The sequence below is a fragment of the Hemiscyllium ocellatum genome, chromosome 2 (genome assembly GCF_020745735.1).
Source record: "Hemiscyllium ocellatum isolate sHemOce1 chromosome 2, sHemOce1.pat.X.cur, whole genome shotgun sequence".
Taxonomy (NCBI): Eukaryota; Metazoa; Chordata; class Chondrichthyes; order Orectolobiformes; family Hemiscylliidae; genus Hemiscyllium; species Hemiscyllium ocellatum.
In genome coordinates this window covers 5,887,397-5,911,602 of record NC_083402.1, presented here as the reverse complement: position 1 = coordinate 5,911,602, position 24,206 = coordinate 5,887,397, and the positions used below count along the sequence as shown (strand labels likewise).

Genomic DNA, 24,206 nt, shown 5'->3' with positions numbered 1-24,206 from the left:
AGGTCAAGTGCCGCCTTCACATTGAGAATACCCTCCATCGTGTTGTGTGGCACTAATCACTGTGCTAAATGGGATAGACTTCAAACAGATTTAGCAACTCAAGACTGAGCATTGATGAGGCACTGTGGGCCATCAACAGCATCCCACAATCAAAAGCAGAATTGTACTCCAGCACAATCTGTAACCTCATGACCCAGCATATCCCTAACTCAACCATTACCCATCAAGATGAGGATCAACCCAGTCCAATGGAGACCGCAGGAGGACATGCCTAAAGATGACAACCTCATGATGCCATAAAACAGGACTACTTGCACTGCAAACAAGCATAAGCGGCAAGTGATAAACATAGCTAAGCGATCCCATAACCAACGGATCAGATCTAAGGTCCTCCGTGCTACCACATTCAGACCGAATGATGGTGGGCGTTTAAGCAACTCATAGGAGTCGTCGTCTTATAGAACTTTAGTTAGACCACACTTGAAATAGTGCACACAGTTCTGGTCATCACACTACCAGGAGGATGCGAATGCTTTGAGAGCATACAGAATAGGTTTACCAGGATGTTGTCTGGTATGGAGGATTTTAGCTATGGAGAAAGGTTGGATAGACTGCGTTTGTTTTCACTGGAACACAGGAGGTTGTGGGAATGAACTGTTTGTAAAATGGTGAATGACATGGATAGAGTGGAAAGTAGAAGTCTTGTTTTCCCAGGGTGGAGGGGTCAATTACTAGGGAATACAGGTTCAAAGTGGGAAGGGTGGGAGGGAGGGAGCTTAACAGAGATGCGCGAGGCAAGTTTTTCACACAAAGGATGGTAAATGCCTGCAATGCATTGCCAGAGGTGTTGGTAGAAGCAGATACAACAGCAGCATTCAAGAAGCACCTGGACAAATACATGAATAAGAAGGGAATAGAGGGATACAGATCTTGTAAGTGAAGACAGTTTTAGTATGCAAGGGCAAAATGTGTTGGTGCAGGCTTGGAGGGCCGAAGAGCCTGTTCCTGTGTTGTATTGTTCTCTGCAGTTCCACAAAATCCCCACTCTCAACGAAGGAAGAGTCCAGCATATCAATGCAAAAGGTAAGGCTGAAACCTTCGTATCAATCTTCACCCAGAAGTGCCGAGTAGATGATCCATCTCAGCTACCTCCAGTGGTCCCCAACATTACAGATACCAGTCTTCAGCCAATTCAATTCACTCCACATGATATCAAGAAATTGTTGGAGACACTGGATACTGCAAAGCGACCCGACAACATTCGGCAATTTTACTGAAGGCTTGCGGTCCAAAATTTGCCGGTCCCCTAACCAAGCTGTTCAAATTCAGTTACAAGGACATTTAACCAACAATATGGAAAATTGCCCAGGTAGGTTCTGTACATAAAAAGTAGGACAAATCCAACCCAGCAGTCTACTTTTGATCATCAGTAATGTGACGAAAGGTGTCATCCACACTGCTATCAAACAGCATCTGCTCAGCAATAACCTACTCAGTGATGCCCAGTTTGGGTTCTGCCAGGGTCACTGAGCTCCTGATCTCATTACAGCCTTGGTTCAAACATGGACTGCATTTTGGGAAAGCAAATCTTAGCAGGTCTTATACACATAATGATAAGGTGCTCTGGAGCGTTGCTGAACAAAGAGACCTTGGAGTGCAAGTTCATAGCTCCTTGAAAGTGGAGTCGCAGATAGATAGGATAGTGAAGGTGGTGTTGGGTATGCTTTTCTTTATTGGTCAGAGTACTGAGTACAGGAGTTGGGAGGTCATGTTGCAGCTGTACAGGGACATTGGTTAAGCCATTGTTGGGATTGTCTGCAATTCTGGTCTCCTTCCCATCAGAAACATGTTGTGAAACTTGAAAGGGTTCAGAAAAGATTTAAAAGGATGTTGCCAGGGTTGAAGGATTTGAGGTACGGGGAGAGGCTGAACAGGATGGGGCTGTTTTCCCTGGAGCATCAGAGGCTGAGCGGTGACCTTGTAGTGATTTATAAAATCATGAGGGGCACGAATAAGATAAATAGACAAAATCCCTGGGTGGGGGAGTCCAGAACTAGAAGGCATAGGTTTAGGGTGAGAGGGGAAAGATATAAAAGAGACCTAAAGGGCAACTCTTTCATGCAGAGGGTGGTACATGTATGGAATGAGCTGCCAGAGGAAGTGGTAGAGGCTAGCACAATTGCAACACTTAAAAGGCATCTAGATTGGTATGTGAATAGGAAGGGTTTGGAGGGATTTGGGCCAGGTGCTGGCAGGTGGGACTAGATTGGGTTGGGTTATCTGGTCAGCATGGACGGGTTGGACCAAAGGGTCTGTTTCCATGCTGTCATCTCTATGACTCTATGATAAACGAGCTGAATTTCAGAGGGGAGGTGACAGTGACAGCCTTTGACATCAAGGTTGCCTTTAACCATGTGTGGCAGCATGGTGCCCTAGCAAAACTGGAGTCAATGAGTATGAGGGGGCAAACTCTCCAGTGGTTAGAGTCATACATGACACATAGGAAGGTGGTCATGATTGTTAGAAGTCAGTCATGTCAGCTCTAGGATGTTTCTGCAGGAGTTCCACAGGACAGTGTCCTTGGCCCAACCATCTTCAGCTGCTTCATCAATGACCCTCCCTCCATCACAAGGTCAGAAGTGGCGACGTTCACTGGTGATTACACCATGTTCAGCAACATTTGCAACTCATCAGATAATGAAGCAGTCCATGTTCAAATGCAACAAGATCTGGACAATATCCAAGCTTTGGCCGAGAAGTGAAAATTAACATTCATGCCACACAAATTCCCGGGTATGACCATCACCAGTAAGAGACAATCTAACACTGCTCCTCGACAGTGTTACCATCACTAAATCCCCTATAAACACAGCAGCTGCAAGAGCAGGTCAGAAGCTAGAAATATAGCAGTAGGTAACTCACTTCCTGACTCTGCAAAGCTTGTCTACCATCTACAAGGTGCAAATCAGGAGCATGATGGAATACTTCCCACTTGCTTGGATGGGTGCAGCACCAACTCTCAAGAACCCTTGACTCCATCCAAGAGAAAGTAGCCCGCTTGATTGGCATCGCAGCCATAAGTAGACTCTCAGTACCAGCAGTGTGTACTATCTACAAGATGCACTGCAGAAATTCACCAAAGATCCTCAGACAGCTTCTAAACCCACCACCACTTCCATCTAGAGAAACAAAGGCAGCAGATACATGGGAACACCACATTCAAGCTCCCCTCCAAGCCACTCACCGTCCTGATTTGGAAATATATTGGCATTCCTTCACTGTTGCTAGGCCAAAATCCTCTAATTCCCTCCTTAAGAGCACTAAGGGACAACCCAGAGCAGGTGCAGTGCAACAGTTCAACAACCACCACCTTCTCAAGGGGCAACTAGGCATAGTCAATAACTACTGGCCAGCCAGCAACGCCCGCATCACAGAAAAGCATATTTTAAAAAAATTACAGAGCTAGTGTTTAAAAAAAGGCAATGGCTTAGTATGGTCCAACAGGAGTAGAAACCTGATGACTGATGAAGGCACAGCTGCAGCGGTTGTACACATGACAGCCTGAGACAAAAGGTGAAGTCACATGTAAACTGTGACGAGTAGATAAGATGGATACAGAATTGTCTTAGTCATAGAAGACAGAGCGTAGGAGTGGAAGGATGAAGGCTGTAATTCAGACAAATGTGAGGTGAAGCAATTTGGAAGTCTAATGCAAGAGGAAAATATACAGTAACATCAACGTAAAGGGATCCAGGCATACAGGTCCACAGTTCCCTCAAAGTAGCAACACAAGTGGATAAGGTGGTCAAGGCCGCATATTGCAGTTCATTTGTCAGGGTAGAGTACAAAACTTGGCAGGTCATGTTGCAGCTGTATAGAACTTCACTTTGGCCAAATTTGGAATGTTATGTACAGCCTTGTCACCAGACTACAACAATGGCGTGGAGGTTTGGAGATGGTTTACCAGGGTGTTGTGTAGTCTGGAGGGTATTAGCTAGGAGAAGAGATTAGACAAACTTGGTTTGTTTTCACTCAAACATCAAAGACTGATAGAAGTTTACTAAATTATTAGAGGCACAGATAGAATGGATAGTTGAGAGTTTTTCTTCACAGGGTAGAAATGTCAATTACTAGGGGACACAGGTAAAAAGGGATAAGTTTAAAGGAGATGTGAGGGGCGAGTTTTTTTTAAAACAGAGGATGCTCAGTTCCTAGAATGTGCTACCAGAGGTGGTGATAGAGGCAGATACAAGAGCAATGTTTACGAGGCATCTTGACTGATGTATGAATAGGCAGAGAATAGAGAGATATGGACAGGGTAGAGGCAGTAGGCTTTTAGTTTAGAAAGGTATGTGTGAGCACAGTCGTGGTGCACTGAATGGCCTGTTCCTGTGCTGTACTTTGTTTGTGCTTTACTGTACCTATTAGGCTTAGTGTGATGTGATATCAATTCCACAGTATGTAGTTGACTACAAATGCCTGAGAGAATAAAATGTTGACTGAGGATTATCACCTAACTGTGAACAGAAAGTAAAGGCCAGGAAATTGATTTTCAACACGAACCTAAGTTGTTTTACTCTGTGGGACTGGTCACTGATCTACAATCTTATGAAACAGTAACTCCTAACCTGCTCTAGTAAGAGGCAATGCTTATGAATAAACACCTCTTTGAGCTTTCTTACTATCCAAGTGTCACTGAAAATGGCATAGGGAAGCTCTTCCATTTATCAGAAGTAACTTGCATTTATTTAATGTAGCAGAGTATCTAAATCACAAAAAAAATCCAATCTCTGAACTCGCATTGTTTAATTTATATCGTATCTGCCAAATGCAGGACTTCAATAAAAGGCTTCCAGAGATGAACAAGTGATTGACACATTACAGTATGTACCAACAGGCAGAGAATCCTATATGTTTGAAAACAGTTTTCAGCATGCACTTGGATGGGTCACAGCGATTTAGAAACTTGGGTATTTTGTCTGTGACCAATTAGGAAAAACTTTCATTTTGTTATGAGCACAAAACAAGCAACAGAAGAAATGTTCACTAACTAAGAAGTACGCTCAGCTGATCAGAGCACCTCATTTCAAGTGTGTTGATCATACGACAGACAATGAGAATATTTACCCACCTACACTGAACAGAGCTTCAGAAAAGTCTTGCGTTGTCACAGGGATAGGGAGACGGAAGATATCATATAACACCTCTAGCAGACCACGCTGTCAAAGTGAGAAAAAGGAGGAAAGTGTTAGTTTTCAAACAGTTTGTTGCCAGAATTCCTTGACAACACACAACAGCAGTACAGCCACCAAGAAACCATTTGATGTAGTCACTCAATTCTCAACAAAGTTCAAAAAGAAAAAAAACAGTCCAACAGATCTGACCTTTTTTGACAACTTCCTACAGAGTAAATGACTTATCTTCCTGCTCGGGCAGTGATCTATCCTTGGGTTTGTTTCAAATATGAGCTGCCCCTTTGGTGACACCATCCAAATGGCAGAATTCGTTTTCCCAGATACAATACTGAAACTCCACTTTACCATCACATCTCATAACTTCTCCACTGCCGCTGAAGTATGACATCCAACATCCAGTCCAGGGCAAAATCAAATTTCTTCCAATTAAATAGGATGGCACGGTGGCACAGTGGTTAGCACTGCTGCCTCACAGCGCCAGAGACCCGGGTTCAATTCCCGACTCAGGCGACTGACTGTGTGGAGTTTGCATGTTCTCCCCGTGTCTGCGTGGGTTTCCTCCGGGTGCTCCGGTTTCCTCCCACAGTCCAAAGATGTGCAGGTCAGGTGAATTGGCCATGCTAAATTGCCCGTAGTGTTAGGTAAGGGGTAAATGTAGGGGTATGGGTGGGTTGCGCTTCGGCGGGTCGGTGTGGACTTGTTGGGCCGAAGGGCCTGTTTCCACACTGTAAGTAATCTAATCTAATCTAAAATAGTGAAAAAACTGAAGCTATTGACTTTGATCCCCACTCCAAACTCCATCCCTCTCCCTGACCACAGTCCCACATTAAAGTAGCAAAACAGCAAGTGCTGGAGAAACTCAGTAGATCTGACAGCATCTATGGTGAGAAAGGAGAGTTAATGTTTCAGGTACAGTGACTTTTCTTCTGAACTGAGTAGTCTGTTGTCAACCTCTGTTTCACATTTGACCCATGAATGAGCTTCAGACCGCATTTACACCACTACTAATATGGCTACTTCCAACATAATGTGCCTCAAAAAGAAAAATTGCTGGAAAAACTCCAGTCTGGCAGCATGTAGATAGAAAGCAGAGTTAATGAATTGCAGCCTGTGACCGTGCTGCCACATCTGCTGAGTTTCTCCATCCATGTTTTTGTTTCAGATTTCAGCATTTGCAGTTGTTTTATTTGAGCATCATGTGTCTGTTGCCTGTCTCTGCTAATCCACCATTGAAACTCTATTTATGTTTTTGTTACCTCTGGACTTGACTATTCCAACTCAATTCTGTCTGGCTCTTGTATGTTCCATAAATTTGGCATTATTTAAAACTCTGTTGCCCATGTCTTAACTTGCACAAAGTCTTGTCTGCCTATCATCCTTGTGCAGATGGTGCCAGAAGATGGCGACTTTGTACACTCTCACTGTACTTGAATAAAACCTACTTCTACCTGCCCCTGCAATTGTTTTATTTCTGAAATTCATGTTGTCTCAAACTTGATCTTTCTGAAATTTGCTCATTGGGCCCTGAGTCTGTGAGCAGCTGAAATCCTCCATCACCCCCAACCCCAAACCCTAGTGGCTAGCCCACACTAGCCCAAAAAGTTGGAGCAGCTACTGTAAAGGATGGAACATGTAGTGACTCTGTCAAATTGCTCATTGATGTAATGTACTGTGGATCCACAGGAATGAGACCAAAGTGAAAAGGATTAAACCAGGGGACAGCCTGCAGAGGTAATAGCAGATGTAGGTACTGTTACAAAATTTAAAAAGACATTTAGACAGGTACATGAATAGGAAAGATTGGAGGAATATGGGCCAAACACAGGCAAATGGCACTGGTGTGGTTTGGAAAATTTTGTCAGCATGGATAAGTGGACCAAGAGGTCTGTTTCCGTGCTGTATGACTCTATGCTGTGGACGTTAAAATTTCAGCTAAAATATCTACTCACCCGTACTTCCATATTTGGTATACAAAGTATCCCTATTAAAGATTGGATACCAGAGTTTCCAGGCCGACAGAGATTTATAATTCCTGCAAACAAGAACAATTGAGGCAGACAACATCAAAGATGGTTAGAATTTCAAATCCTGTGCAAGCAAATTTAGATAACGTTTTCAAGAAACTACTAGAATTACAGCACTGAATTTGTAATTTCTGTGATTTGTTGCAGTCATTCACAGTATTACGTTAATGTAAATGGGTATACAAAATTATCATGAAATGATGTGAAACCAAAAGATAAAGCTGGGTGATAGTGTGAGAATGCTTTACTTCTACCGTCACTACTGTGTATGGGATAAAAAAAATTGAGATCCCAAATTACTTTATAAAATTGTATTCAATGTTTACATACTGATAGTCAATGCAATTTCTATATCTTAAACATAAATAGATCAGTGAAATAATAAATATAGAACAGATAAAAGACTAAACTTTTTGTTATTTCGTCTTTCACAGGATTTTGGATAGTGCCAGAAAGCGGTGTACCTGTTGTCAATCCTGAACTGCTCTTGAATTGAGTCATTTGTTCAGCCATTCAGAGGGTGGTAAGAGTCAACTGTAATACTGAGGGCCTGGAGTCATGTTTAGCCAGACTGCTGTGGATTTCCTTCCCTAAAGGCTATTAGTAAATCAGATTGATTTTTAATGACAAAGTGCTGGAGAAGCTCAGCACGTCTGGCAGCATGTGTGGAGTGAGAACTGACTTAAGGTTCCGAGCCAGATAGAACTCTTCTTCAGAGCTTTGTTCCAAACTATGTGAAGGTTTGGAATGACAATATATTATTGAAGGCAAATAATAGTAGTTGTCATCAGTGTCTCAGAGGACCATAGGGTTGCTCTCTCATTAGACAGGAGGTGACTCCGGGTGAATTTAACCTGAGAGTCACCATACCAATGGCAAGGAGTGAGGTTGAGAAGGTGGGACTTTCATGTTGATCTCAGCTGGTGTGGAGACAGTGATAGATTTGATGTGCATCATGCATCTTGTTGAGTCTTACCCGCCCAGGAGCGGAAGGCTGCTACTATTGCCATCTTGCTGGCTAGTAACCGCGCTTCTCTGTCTTCTCTGCATGAAATCAAAAACAAAAATTAAACTCTGGAAAACAGCAATTATATTTACCTTTTCTCTATTCAAAATACATCCTTCCTGCAGTCAACAGCAATTATAAACCACTGTACCAGGTGATCACTTTGCAAATATGGGCCAGTAGACTCCATAACTGCAGACTGAATCATAGCTAAACACAATCCTGTTCATGCTCAATGCCAGAACACAAAGAAGTGTGAATCACTGGACAGTAACTAAGTTATTAAACCCAATTTCCTTTCTCTAGTCTTAAAGCACTAAAGCCAGCCCCTGAAGGAAGCATGCTAACTCGACAAACTGAATGAAAGCTGTACCCTAACCAGTCTCCAGTACATCAAGGTTTTATCGACTCGGCAATCATGGAAAGCCCTCCTTTTCTGGGTCACTGTTCTAGAACTTGTTGATCTGTCCCTCAGTTATCAGGTCTTAACTGGAAAGGTGCGCCAATAAATGTGCCCCACTGTTCCACAAGCTGTCACAAAATGTATCAGATCCCAACGAGACCATCAAAAAGACCAATTTGCCGACTGACTGTTACACAGGACAAAGCAATCCATGAGGTTTCATCTGTAACAGTAAAATGACTTTTCATGACAGCACAAGAGTAGAGGCAAAGAAGAATTTCTTAGCTACTAAATAAAAAAAATCGAAAGAACCGTGGATGCTGTAAATCAGAAACAAAAATAAAGATTAAGTCTAGAAGCTCAGCAGGTCTAGCAGCGTCTGTGGGGAGAAATCAGACTTAACGTTTCGGGTCAAGTGACCCTCAGTTTTGCCTTTTAGTTTGCTTTTTATTTGGGGAGCAAGGTCTTTCCTTGCTTCAGAATTCTTTAAAGCTTTCTTTTTTTTTCCCATCTTTTTATCATTGAGAGAAAGATTATGCTTTCTTTCTGCAGACTGGACGCTTCTCTCCTCTGCTTGAAACGTTGCAGCTCAGAAGGCTGTTGTTGGGCAGAATTTTCTTAACTCAAAAGATTCTTGATGCTACTCGGGTTGAATTCTCCATGTTACTGCTTCCAAAAATCATCACTGCATTGTGCAACTCAACAACATTCAACATCTGATCTTCAGTTACGGCAGTCTACTTTTCATTTCAGTTTATTGCTCCAAAAAAATCAAATATGTGGGCTCTTACACAATAAACTTTTCAGGAAAATACATTTTATGGTATTTGAAATAAAATGAAAAAGAAAACTTACTTGAGCTGCCCTTCTGCAGTGTCTGGATTATGTCTGTAGTGAAAATCTGTGTATGGTGCTAAAATTTGCTGCAATAAAGAAAGCAACATTGTCCCTTACAATTCTAGCTCGTTAATTAACTAACACTTCAATCAATCATCCACATTACACATACAAATTCTCAAATACTCCCTACGCACATAGTATCTGAAATGTTATGCGATTTAAAACCACTTAGAAATCAGTTTCCTTCTCAAAGCTCACAATCATTCATTTGAAAATAGTCTGCCTAATTGAGCTTCTGACATGGAAATGGATGCTCTGCCTACGACATGGAAGTGTGGGGAAAATCAGGACAGTTCCAATGGCAGTCCTTTCAGTCCTGACCTCTAATAACATGCACGTAGGAGCAATAGTAGGCCTTTCGCTCTGTCAAGCGTGTTCCACTATTCAATTACATTTTCCTGCACTTTCCCCAGATCCCTGTCACTAATATTTTAAAAATTGTCAACCCCTGCTCTAATCACATTCAATGATCGTATTTTTACAATATTCTGGAGTAGAAAAATTGGAAGATTCACAAACCTAAACCTAAAAAATGTTACTCATCTCGATCCCAAATAGTTACATACCACACTACAGTGATTTCCTATCATGAACTTCCCAAATTCCCGAACCCACACCGAATGGAGAATTTATCCTGATATCCTTGCTACTCTTATCTTTTGCTGCCTAAAGTTGCATCAAAGTTTGATAATGCTCCTGGTAGCTTTAAAGCAGAGGCTGTGCACTGTACCTTGTTTACTTGTTGAAGTATATACACTAGAATTTGTATAAACAAGATTACCATGTAACAGGGTGCACAAGTTAGCCATTTCTACTGTAACCAATATCAACAAGTGGCCTTACCTCCAATTCCACATCAGCTCTTACATATTTCCGTGTCTTTGGGTGATTTAGCAGGTGCAGAATGGTAGTAATGAGTGCCTCATTTATGCGATTCAGTTGGCAATCAATCACATTCTTCAGAATGGTGCTGAGACCTCCTCGGAGGGCAACCACCTCTGCATTCTGAAGTGCTGAGAAAGTTAAAAAGAAAAGCTTGCATTTTCAGAACAGAAAACAAGAAAACTCAGGATCTCTGTCAAGAAGAAAGTGCAAAGAGACAAACCGAACATTTGACAGCTATTTGAGTTTTACTTCTGTACTTTTATCTGGTTCAAGGCCTAGACAAAGATGAGAGCAGCAATGCAGTCAGAACTGTTATCTTCCAGATTGGAAACCAATTGAAGCCTTCATCTTCCTAATCCTCCAGCAGAAAGAGAGTAAGATCGCACAACATGGGGCAAAGAGTACAGGATCTCCTAATATTACAGCTATCAGTCCACACCAAGCAAACTGCCTGCACATAATTTTCACCATCACCCATCGAGTGGTAAACCGGTAATCATGTGAAATAATACGTGGCTGACGTTCATTCCTATTGAAATTCACTGACATAGTTTGCCATCCCATGCGATAAAGGTGGAAATTATCCCTATTAGAGTCCTAGATAGAGTCATAGAGATGTACAGCATGGAAACAGATCCTTCGGTCCAACCCATCCATGCCAACCAGATATCCCATCCCAATCTCCTCCCACCTGCCAGCATCCGGCCCATATCCCTCCAAACCCTTCCTATTCATATAGCCATCCAAATGCCTCTTAAATGTTGCAATTGTACCAGCCTCCACCATTTCCTCTGGCAGCTCATTCTATACACGTACCACCATCTGTGTGAAAAAGTTGCCCCATTGGTCTCTTTTATATCTTTCTCCTCCCACCCTAAACCTATGATCTCTAGTTCTGGACTCCCCGACCCCAGGGAAAAGACTTTGCTCATTTACCCTATCCATGCCCCTTATTATTTTGTAAACCTCTATAAGGTCACCCCTCAGCTGTAAGTAATCTAATCTAATCTAACATCTGGTCTGGAGATTTTAAACAAATTCCTTATATAGGGGTAACCTTTTCCTTAAAAATCCTAAAACTACCTCCCTTTTTCAGGAACAACTGTTTCACATACCCAGTTTCTGCCAAGACTTCTACAAACTGCTCAAATGAAACTCAATGCTTTTCATTCAAGTTATGGGCATTTCCCCTAAACCCCCAAAAAATTCCAAAACCTAACTGAAAGCCTGATGCAATGTACATTTTACTTTGTTCACTCGTAAGCAATGTAAACAAAACAACATCATTCTCGGAAATATTGCTATGATACTGTACTGTGTTTTAAAAGAAAACACCATGGCTATAGAAATATTTGCAAGTTAATGATTAAAATTCTTCATCAGGGCACTGAAAACTCACATGCCACTAGTTCAATTTAAAATACAGTCTGTTTGACATAATGAGTTAGTTCCTTTCCTGTGCAATCCCGCATTATTAAAAAAATTGTGTAATAGCAGCACCATTTAAACCAATGGGACCGGAATCGGATTGCTGCTAATGCAGTTAAGGAAAGTTTACGTTCTACAAATAATGATCCAAGTTCTTCAATCACTTTATAGCCAATTCACGCTGAAGAAACACGCAATATAGCAGAACTGACTGTGTACATAAGTCCTACACTTTACATCATAGCATTTCCTGTCATTATCTGTTTGCTCTGCATATGTCCAAGCTTTCAAAATTAATTCATTGTGAAGAGCTTTAGGATTTATAGAGAGCATGAAAGGTATTTCTGAATATTCATTTGTCCTTTGTTTTAAATGTTTTAATGAGCAGTGCTGATTGGGGAAAAGCACTGCTGCGACAGAAGCTGATACGATAGAAACCATGTGAAGGGACAAGTTCAAACATCTTGTGTGCATGCTGTCTTGCTGCATAACTCAGTAATCTTTCCCTCAATACCTTACGTTACTGCAACAGAAATTGCTGACAAAACACAGCAGTCTGGCAGTGTCTGTGGGGAGGAGACAGAATTTATGTTCGTGTCCAGTGACTCTTCAGCATTACAGATCATCTTTATTAGCACTCATCCAAATGCCTCACTTCACCATTCAATAACACCTCCCTCAATGTGCTGTATTGAATAATGCATCCTCACTGACTAAATTATCACATAATACTTTTCTCAGCACTTTGTGTTACATCTCTCCACTGATGTGAATCCATTTCAGCAGCCATTCCCTGTGCCATTGTGTAGACCGTTTTCTGATGTTAATAGTGCCCTCAAAAACCTGGTCTTATATGAGGATTCCTCCACCCCAGTATTCTTCCATTTTGAGCAGACAAATGCTTCACAATTAGGTTCAGCCAGTGCCCAATTTAGTTTGCTCACAAAGAGTACATGTATATTACGTACTTTAGATTTGAGAGGAGGGGCAGCAACGGGAAGGAACAGGACATTACTGAACTGAAAATACAGGATCATGTAGCTACATCGAAAATAAATTGAAGTGCTGTATCTGAAGTAGTATCCAACTTGCTTTGAAGAAATCACATTGCCTCAGAAGCATTCTTGCAGATGATACATAATAGGCTCACATAAGAAGCTCAGTGTCTGGTGGTTCTTAAGTGCCATGTATTTTTAAAGAGAAGTGATTTAAATAATTTTTGTAAAAACAAAGACTAACAGCATTTACTCTGTGTAGTTAAGATTAATTCTTAATTTGAACACAATTCAACTTGAAATTACGGTATCATTGTATGAAAAGTTCTTGGTCCAATTTAATGGACAATTATGTCTTCATTTTTCAACTAACAGCAATATATTTTCGGTACCTGAAAAGCGATTTTGCATATGAATTTTTAATATCAAATATGAAAATAGACCTTGATTGAAGGCGTAATATATTTAAAACTTGCTTACAAGCTGTTGGTTTTGCTAGCTAGGTGAGCATTTATTGTCTGTCCCTATTCATGCTTTACAAGATGATGGTATCTGCTTTATTGAAGCACTGGAATCCATAAGGTGCAGTAACATATAGCATTGCTCTACGGGAGGAAATTTCAAGATTTTCACCTAGTGACAGTGAAGGAATGGTAATCTAGTTCCAAGTCAGGATGATGTAGACATGCAAGTGATGCTGTTCATAGGCATCTTCTGTATTTTCTTTCTAGATGGCAGCAGGTTGAAAGATGCTAAGGAGCCCTTCAGCCCACTGTGTCCATACTGGTGAACAAAAATCTGACTACACTAATCTCATGTTCTAGCTTTTGGCCCATATTCTAATGAGCTATTGCACCAAGATGTGAATATCTAAATGCTGCTTAAACGTTTCTGACTCAACAACTATTTCAGGCAATGAATTCCAGACTCTCATCACCTTCCGAAAGAAATTTGTTTCAACTCTTCTTTTTGCCTTCTCCCTCTTTCTATGAATCTATGTCCCCTGGTCATTGACCCTTCCACTAACCGAAAGAAAAATGCATTCTTATCTTTAACCCTCAAAATCTTTTATACCCGTGTCAGGTCCCCTCTCAACCTCGGCTGCTCCAAGAAAAATCCCAGTCTATTCAATCTTAAAATGATAGCTTAGTTCTTGCTGCTTAGCCAGCATCTTGGGAAATCTCTTTTGTACCCTCTCTACTGCAAGCATATCCTTCCTATAATGTGGGGACCAGAAAGTTCTCTGGTTGTGACCTAACTAGCGTTAGGTACAGTTCCAGGAGAACCTCCCTGCTCTTGTACCCTATGAGCTGAGGCTAATAAAAACAAATATCCTTTGTAACCACTTCATCTACCTGCCTGCTACCTTCAGGCATCTGTGGAGACGGACGCTAAGATCTCTCTGATCTTCAGTACTTTTCACAATCTGACAATTCGTTATGTCATCCTTTGTTTTGTTAGCCCTTCTTTAAGTGCATTTCCTCACTCTTCCAGCTTGAATTCCACTTGCCATAATTCCACCTGTCTTACTGACCAGCCCATTACTATCCTCCCTGTAGTATACAGCTAGCGAGTTTTGAGAAGATTTGTAGCTCAGATTGAGGTTCTGGATGGAGGTTAACTCGCTGAACTAGAAGATCAGTTTTCAGACATTTTGTCACCATACTATGTAACATTTTCAGTGAGCCTACAAATGAAGCACTGGTGGCATAGTCCGCTTTCTGTTTATATGTTGGTAATGTCATTTCCTGTAATGACATCATTTCATGCAGTGATGTTATTTCCTGTTTTTTTCTCAGGGGTGGTAGATTGGGTCTGACTGTGTGTTTGTTGTGTGCTCTCCGAATGGAATGCCAGGCTTCTAGGAATTCTCGTGCGTGTCTCTGTTTGGCTTGTCCTAGGATGGATGTGTTGTCCCAGTCGAAGAGGTGTCCTTCCTCATCCATGTGTAAGGATACCAGTGAGAGGGGGTCATGTCGTTTTGTGGCTAATTGGTGTTCATTACAGTCCTTGCTCAGTATTTTGTAAATGACATTAGTTTTGCTTGTTGTCTGTATAGGGTCTTTCAAGTTCATTAGCTGCTGTTTCAGTGTGTTGGTGGGTTTGTGGGCTACCATGATGCCAAGGGGTCTGATTAGGCTGGCAGTCATTTTGAGATGCCTTTGATGTAGGGAAGAGTGGCTAGAGTTTCTGGATGTGTTTTGTCTGCTTCTTTGGGTTTGCTGTTCAGAAATCAGTAGACTGTGTTCATTGGGTACCCGTTCTTTTTGAATACACTATCGGCGTGATGGCACGTTGAAATAATGTTCTGATGCAGCTTCGTTTGTGGGTTTGGGATGATTGCTTCTGTAGTTCAGTATGTGGTTCATATATGTTGTTTTCCTGTAGACGCTGGTTTGAAGTTCTCCATTAGCAGTTTGTTCTATTGCAACATCTAGGAATAGCAGTTTGATGTTGTTTTCCTCGTCTTTAGTGAGTTTTATGCCAGTAAGGATATTATTGATAGTCTTGAAGGTGTCCTCCAATTTGCTTTGTTTAGTGATGGCAAAGGTGTCATCCACATAGCGGACCTAAAGTCTGGGTTGGATGGTTGGCAGAGCTGTTTGTTCGAGTCTCAGCATTACTGTCTCTAAGAACCCTGATATCAGAGAACCCCAGGGGTGTTCCATTGGTTTGTCTATAGGTTTTGTTGTTGAAGATAGTATGTGGTAAGGCATAGGTCCACTAGGTTGACAATACTGTCCTTGCTGATGAAGTTGGTGGTGTTTGGTGTATGTGTCTTTGGTTCTTCTAATAATGTAGTCAGTGTTTCCTTGGCCAGGTTGATGTTGATAGATGTGAACAGGGCTGTTATATCAAAGGAGACCATTATTTCATCCTCTTCTATCTTGGTGTCTTTGGCCTTCAGGAATTCTTGGCTGAAGTGGATGGAGTGGCATGACTTTAAGTGTTTTAGTCTTTGGCGTAGCTCCTTGGCCAATCTGTAAGTTGGTGTTCTAGGGAGCGAGACTATGGGTCTGAGGGGGGGTCCTGGTTTGTGAATTTCGGGTGATCCGTAGAAGCATGGTGTGTTAGACCTATCTGGTTTCAGTTTCTGGAGGTCGTTCTTATTTATTTCTCTAGATTTCTGAAGTGTTTTGAGTAGGGCTGTGATTCGGTTCTCTAGTTGTGGGGATGGGTCTGTCGCCACTTGTTGGTAAGTGTTGGCATCTGCAAGTAATGCATTAGCTTTTTCAATGTAGTCTCTTTGATTTAAGATGACTGCCAAGCGTCCTGTCTGTAGGTAGATTAACAATGTTTTTATCTTTGTTTTAGTCTTTTTAGTGCTTTCCTTTCTTGTGTATTGAGTGTGTTTTCTTCCTTTTTTCTGCTTAAGGTTTGTGCGACTGCCTGGCTGATGGTTTGCTGGGTTTCTTCTCAGTTGGTTGTCTTTCAGTGCTGTTTCTAATGCTGCTAAGAAATCTTTCTTGTCCACATCCTGCAAGTTGTAATTTAATTCTCTTACTAAAACGGCTTTTTCAGTGTCTGTTAAGGGTTGGTCAGATAAGTTTTTTATCCATGCTTCTGTGTTGTCAGTGTTGTTATTTTGTGTAAGTTTGTCTAGTTTTTTTCCCCCTAGGAACAGGAAATTTGACGTTTCGGGCTAAAGCCCTTCATCAGGCTTTAGCCCGAAACGTCAAATTTCCTGTTCCTTGGATGCTGCCTGACCTGCTGCGCTTTAACCAGCAACACATTTTCAACTCTGATCTCCAGCATCTGCAGACCTCACTTTTTACTCGTAGTTTTTTTTACCGTCTAGTTTTTTCATTTTCTGTGTTTGTCGCTATCTAATATCTATAGCTTGTTGTTCTGTGTCTGTCCATTCATGGCCTGTTGCACTAGTGAGTAAAGATTTTCGGCACAAAATTTCCCGGTTTTATTTATGGAGTCTGTTGTGGGCATCGTTAATCATTTCTCCAAGCATTCTCTGCTATTCTTTTGGCTAGTGGGGTGTTAAAGGGAGGTTTGTATTTAAGACATTTCGGTAGTACATGTTTCCTTAGGCGTTCATGCAGGAAGTGCAGCTGTTTACAGGTGGCGCTTGGTCAGATGGCATTGGTTTCCCATTTTTGGGCCAGTTTTAGTGTACTGCGCCCATAGGCGTCAGCGAGTTTTGAGAAGATTTGTAACTCAGTTTGAGGTTCTGGATGTAGGTTCGCTCGCTAAGCTTGAAGGTTCGTTTTCAGACATTTCATCACCATACTAGGTAACATCTTCATTGATCCTCTGAATGAAGCACTGGTGGTAAAACCTGCTTTCTATTTATATGTTTAGTTTCCTTGAGTTGTTGATGTCATTTTTGTGATGACATCATTTCCTATGGTGGTGTCATTTCCTGTTCTTTTATTCAGGGATGATAAATGGGATCCAAGTCAATGTGTTTCTTGATAGTGTTCCAGTTGGAATGCAATGCTTCTAGGAATTCTCGTATGTGTCTCAGTTTGGTTTGTCCAAGGATGGATGTGTTGTCCCAATCAAAGTGATGTTCTTCCTCATCCGTATGTAAGGATACTAGTGAGAGAGGATCATGTTGTTTTGTGGTTAGTTGATGTTCATGTATCCTGGTGGCTAGTTTTCTGCCTGTTTGTCCAAAGCCTCTTGCCTCTGAGCCAATTTTGGATCCAATATGTTACTTAGCTTTGGAATCCATTGGCTCTTACTTTCTTGACCAGTCTGCCTTATCAAAAGTCTGCTAAAACCCAAGTAAACCGCATCAGATGCATTACCTTCATCAACAATCCTTGGAGAGTTACTGCAGTGCATCTTACAGATGGTACACACTGCTCATACTGAATGGCAGGGGTGGAGGGGCTGAATGTTGAAGGGCGTGTATGGGGCACCAATCAAGCAGGCTGTATAGTATCAAGTTTATTCTGTCTTGTTGCAACTGCATTCACTCAGGCAACTGGACACTATTTGATCACAGTTTTGACTTAGAGTCATAGTCAGAGTTGCTCAGCACAGAAACTGTTCCTTCAATCCAGCTCGTCCATGCACACCAGGTATCTTAAAGTAATCTTGCCCTTTTGCCAGCATTTGGCCCACATCCCTCTAAACCCATTCTATTGATTTACCTATCCAGATGCCTATTAAATGCTGTAATTATACCAGCCTCCACGATCTCCTCTGGCAGTTCATTCCATACACACACCACCCTCTGCATGAAAAAGGTTGTGTATTGCAGTTTACGGACAGGCACAGGACAGACAGGTGGTGAGTTACTCTCTGCAGAATTGCTAGCTTCTGACCTGCTCCTGTAGTCACAGTATTGAAATGGCTGGTTCAGTTCAAATTTTGGTCAGTGCAAAACCTTCAGATGTTGCTAGTGGAGTATTCATTGAAGGGAAGGTTATTGAGTGTTAAGGGAGTTAGGGACACTCTTGTAGTTTTGGAAGAGATAGTCATTGTCTGACAGTTTTGTGGCACAAATGTTACTTAATACCTAACAGCCAAATCTTGGATATTGTCCAGGTCTAACTCCCATGGTTATCGGAGAATGGGAACATATAATTTTACCTTACTGAAAAGGCCATTCAGCCCATTGCATTTTTACTGACTTCTGAAAGAGCTACTCGGTTAATTCCTCCATAGACTACTTACCACCTACTCAGTCTCTCCGGTCTTTCTCATGCAAAGAAATTAAATGGTCTTTTACATATTTTTAATTCATTCACAGGAATGATAGTGTTGCTGGCAAGGCCAGCATTCATTACCCATTCCTAACTGCCCAGACAGCAGTTAAGAGTCAAGCATATTACTGTGGAGCCACGTGTAGATCGGACCAGGTAAGGATTGCAGCTTCCTTTCCTAAAGGGCATTAGTGAATCAGATGGATTTTTCCGACAATCAGTGATGAATTTGTGGCCATCACTGGACTCTTAGTTCCAGAGTCTTAATTGAATTCAAATCCACCATCTGCCATATCAGCATTCAAACCTGGGTCCCCGGAACAAAAAAGCATTTTCATGAGAAATCACAAATGGTGTTGAACGTTGTGCAATAATCAGCGAACGTCCCCACTTTTGACCTTTAGATGGAAGAAAGTTCACTGCTGAAACAGCTAAAGATACTGAAGCTGAGATATTGATCTGCAGTAACAATCAATTTCCTTTGTGTTAGATATGAATCAACCATGGATGGCTGTCTCCCATTGACTCGAGATTTTTTTTTGAGCTCCTTTAAGCCATATACTGTCTAAAGCTGCCTTGAAATCAAAGGCAGTCACTCCTAGCTAACTTCTGGAATTTAGTTATTTTCTCCAAGATTGGACTAAGGTTTTAATCAGGTCAGGGGTCCAGGCAGACTGAATACTAATGATAGGTTATTCCTTTCTAAGTGCTATTTGGTAGCACCGTTGACCATTTCTTCCACTAATGTGTTGATGATCAATAGTAGATTGACAGGATGGTAACTGGATTTGTTTTGCTTTGCGTGCACAGTGCACACCTGATCAGTTTTTCACATTGCTAGATAGATGCTCTTGTGGTAGGTGTTCTAGAGCATCTTGGCTGGGGATTCAGCCAGCATTCGAGCACAAACCTTTAGTACTATGACTGGAATATTGTCAGGGCTCATAGCTTTTGCAATATAGTGTCTTCAGTCACTTGTTGAAATTGCAAGGAGTGAACCAAATTGTTCAGGACAGGCATCTGTGATGCTGGGGATCTCAGACTTGTCGCTTAAGCATTATGGTGGAATGGGAGCCAAGGTTTTCTGCCAATCAGGTTTGCAAGCACAATAGGCTAAATCCAAGTAGGTGAACACACTGTACTCCTGCAGGGAATATACTGAGGAATAAATACCAGAAAAGGTAAAAGATTAATTTAGTTACCTAGCTCACAGAGGATGGCAAGACATGCCCGCACCATTCGATCACGCTCTTGGAGTCCGTCATTTCCAACTGCAATCAGGGAATTGGTGATTGAGCTGGGGAACAGCGCAGCATTCACAGTGATCATCTGGGCAAAACAGAAAAACAACTTATAGTTTGAAGTCCATGTAAAGAAATCGACATTCCAGGAGCAATCCAAACACACGATCACTACCCCATGATTTCACAGGTGAGTCACATCACATTTGGCTTTTCCTTCTGCTGTGTTTTGCTCAATAATTCCAATGTCTGATGCAGGGTGACACTAAAGAAGAAATCCACCTTCATATGAAGCTGTTATTAGGAGTAGAATTATATAGCACCTCAACGCATTTTTATATTTAATAAATCACTTTGAAGGTATGTGCAGGATACAGCAACATGATGATAGCCTAATTAATACATTGTTGGTTGTGTTGGAAGGAATGCTGGTAATTCTTTGAAGAGCAGAGTGGGATCTTTAACACCCACCTGTTCAAACAAATGGTTTGGGGAATGAGTGTCTTCAGTTTAGCATCTAGTGTACAGGATAAGACCATAAAATATAGGAACAGAATTTGGCCATTTGGCCCATTGAGTCAGCTCCATCATTCAATCATGACTGATATGTTTATCAACACCATTCTTCTGCCTTCTCCACGTAACCCTTAATCCCATAACTAATCAAGAACTTACCTTGGTCTTAAATCCACTCAATGACTTGGCCTCCACAGCCTTCTGTGCCAACAAGTTATAACCATAAGACCATAAGACGTAGGAGTGGAAGTAAGGCCATTCGGCCCATTGAGTCCACTCTGCCATTCAATCATGGCTGATGGGCATTTCAACTCCACATACCCGCATTCTCCCCCAGTCCTTAATTCCTTGTGACATCAAGAATTTCTCAATCTCTGCCTTGAAGACATTTAGCGTCCCGGCCTCCACTGCGCTCTGCGGCAATGAATTCCACAGGCCCACCACTCTGGCTGAAGAAATGTCTCCGCATTTCTGTTCTGAATTGACCCCCTCTAATTCTAAGGCTGTGTCCACAGGTCCTAGTCTCCTCACCTAACGGAAAAAATTTCCTCACGTCCACCCTTTCCAAGCCATGTATTATCTTGTAAGTTTCTATTAGATCTCCCCTTAATCTTCTAAACTTCAATGAAAACAATCCCAGGATCCGCAGCCGTTCCTCATATGTTAGACCAACCATTCCAGGGATCATCCGTGTGAATCTCCGCTGGATACGCTCCAGTGCCAGTATGTCCTTCCTGAGGTGTGGGGACCAAACTGGACACAGTACTCCAAATGGGGCCTAACCAGAGCTTTATAAAGTCTCAGTAGCACAACGGTGCTTTTATATTCCAACCCTCTTGAGATAAATGACAACATTGCATTCGCTTTCTTAATCACGGACTCAACCTGCATGTTTACCTTTACAGAATCCTTGACTAGCACTCCCAGATCCCTTTGTACTTTGGCTTTACAGATTTTCTCACCATTTAGAAAGTAGTCTATGCTTTTATTCTTTTTTCCAAAGTGCAAGACCTCACATTTGCTCACGTTGAATTCCATCAGCCATTTCCTGGGCCACTCTCCCAAACAGTCTAGATCCTTGTGCAGCCTCCCCACCTCCTCAGTACTACCTGCCTGTCCAACTAACTTTGTATCATCGGCAAACTTTGCTAGAATGCCCTCAGTCCCTTCATCCAGATTGTTAATATATAATGTGAACAGCTGCGGCCCCAACACTGAACCCTGCGGGACATCGCTTATCCTAACTTTCTGCCTTCTGTCAGACAACCAATCCTCAATCCATACCAGTAAGCTCACCTCGAACCCCATGGGCCCTCACTATGCTCAGCAGCCTCCCGAGTGACACCTTATCAAAGGCCTTTTGGATGTCTAGATAGACCACATTCACTGGGTTTCCCTGGTCTAACCTACTTGTCACCTCTTCAAAGAATTCTAACAGGTTTGTCAGGCACGACCTCCTCTTACTAAATCCATGTTGACTTGTTCTAATCTGACCCTGCTCTTCCAAGAATTTAGAAACCTCATCCTTAATGATGGATTCTAGAATTTTACCAACAACCGAGGTTAGGCTAATTGGCCTATAACTTTCCATCTTTTGACTTGATCCTTTCTTGAACAAGGGGGTTCCAACAGCGATCTTCCAATCATCCAGGACCTTCCCTGACTCCAGTGACTTTTGAAAGATCTCAACCAACGCCTCCGCTATTTCCTCAGCCACCTCCCTCAGAACTCTAGAATGCAGTCCATCGGGGCCAGGAGATTTATCAATTTTAAGACCTTTTAGCTTTTCTAGCACTTTTTCTTTTGTAATGGCAACCATACTCAACTCAGCCCCCTGAATCCCTTTAATTGTTGGGATATTACTCACGTTTTCCACTGTGAAGACTGACGCAAAGTACTTGTTAAGTTCTCCTGCTATTTCCCTATCTCCCATCACTAGGCTTCCAGCATCAGCTTGAAGTGGCCCAATGTCTACTTTTGTCTGTCGTTTGTTTATGTACTGAAAGAAACTTTTGACTATCATTTCTAATATTACTGGCTAGCCTACCTTCATATTTGATCCTCTCCTTCCTTATTTCTCTCTTTGTTATCCTCTGTTTGTTTTTGTAGCCTTCCCAATCTTCTGATTTCCCACTGCTCTTGGCCACTTTATAGGATCTCTCTTTTTCTTTAATACATTTCCTGACTTCCTTTGTTAGCCATGGCTGTCTAATCCCTCCCCGGATAATCTTTCTTTTCTTGGGGATGAACCTCTATACAGTGTCCTCAATTATACCCACAAACTCCTGCCATTTTTGCTCTACTATCTTCCCCGCTAGCCTCTGCTTCCAGTCTATTTTCATCAGTTCCTCTCTCATGCCCTCATAATTACGTTTATTTAACTGTAACACCATTACATCCAATTTTGCCTTCTCTCTTTCAAACTGCAGACTGAACTCTACCATATTATGATCGCTGCTTCCTAAGGGTTCCCTGACTTTAAGATCTTTTATAGTCTGGTTCATTACATAGCACTAGGTCCAGAATAGCCTGCTCCATTGTGGGCTCCATGACAAGCCGTTCCAAAAAGCCATCCTGTAAGCAATCCATGCATTCCCTGGCATCACACCAGTATTTCATTTGATATACCACATTACTCATTTGTGTGACGGACAGCAAATCTCTTTAGTCTGACAGCAGCATCCTGTTAGTGGCAAGCCCAACAAATGTGGCTATTGCATAGTAGCAGCGTGAAACAGCTTCACCTGTTGCTTTTGAGATACATTACCCTTCCAGAGGTAAACTAATTTCCTTCCATGTCTTAATGGATCCCATTCTACTCAAATTCATATCTGAAATGGAACGGTCAAACAGGCTCCTTTTCTTTGGTGTCCTAGTTCAACAATTAGCCAGATGGTTCTCTACTGCAAACCTACCTTTACTATTCAGTATACTCATTGAGATTCCAATAGTTCCACAAGATTTGCCTCATTGACCACATTGTAAATCAGGCCTGCACCGTCTGTTCACCCTGTGATGTTGAAGTAGGGTATATACCCAACCAGTCCATGTTAACAAATGCTCCATCAATGTCCAATATTAGGTGTGACTCTGCATTTGGACAACATCAGTTAGATAATCCTGAATGGGTGAGGAATTATGTTAACAGCCAATGTAGGACTGTCACCAACAATGTTGTGCACTTTGTGAATACCAGATGCTACATGTATTAATTTAAAGGGCACTGTTCATTTATGAGCATGTACACATATGGTTTCTGTTTCTACTCAACAAAATAGGTGCCAGCTATAATGGGTTTATTTCTCAGGGCAATATCCTAAGTCATGAACATGATTTAAAATTTGAAGAGAGGTTGGCAGTTAGTGATCATTAATTGGTATATTCTCCATGGCAATGAGACGATTGAAGTAAACATACATATACAGTAGAAGATGAAGAAAGCAACAGGTATGCTTTGCCTTCATAGTGACAGGATTTGAGGACAGGTGCAGGGATGCCTTGTTGCAATTGTACAGGGCCTTGGGGTGAGATCACACTTGGAGCATTGTGCACAGTTTCAGACTCTTTATTGGAGGAAATATTTTCTGGCTACTGAGAGAGTGCAAAGGTTTACCAGGCTGATTCTTGGGACAGCGGGACTGACGTATGGTGAGAAACTGGATCAGTTATGACAAATTCACTGGGAGTTCAGTAGAACGAGTGGGCATATCATATAAACTCAAGTTCTAATAGGATCAGAAAGGGTAAATGCTGGAAGGATGTATTTGATGATCATTGAGTCCACAACAGTCACAGTCTAAGATACACAGTAGCCATCTAGGGCTGAAATGATGTGAAATTTCATCACCCAGAGTGTGGTGAGGCTGTGGAATTCTCTGACAAACTTTTGATGCCAAAACAATAAAGACACTCTTAGGACTGAAAGACATCAAAGGATATGGGGA

The 24,206-nt window shown here is 41.8% G+C and overlaps 1 protein-coding gene across 1 annotated transcript in view; it reads right to left on the bottom strand.

Annotated features, from left to right (window-relative positions):
• The window catches only part of rictora (RPTOR independent companion of MTOR, complex 2 a), a 212,927-nt gene that overhangs the window by 84,373 nt on the left and 104,348 nt on the right, over window positions 1–24,206 (bottom strand). The window contains exons 7-12 of the mRNA XM_060834273.1: window positions 19,708–19,834; window positions 10,372–10,541; window positions 9,484–9,551; window positions 8,196–8,263; window positions 7,145–7,227; window positions 5,132–5,219 (exon numbers count right to left, since the gene is read on the bottom strand). Coding sequence (XP_060690256.1) covers window positions 5,132–5,219; window positions 7,145–7,227; window positions 8,196–8,263; window positions 9,484–9,551; window positions 10,372–10,541; window positions 19,708–19,834 — 604 coding nt within the window. The remainder of the gene's footprint in view (window positions 1–5,131; window positions 5,220–7,144; window positions 7,228–8,195; window positions 8,264–9,483; window positions 9,552–10,371; window positions 10,542–19,707; window positions 19,835–24,206) is intronic.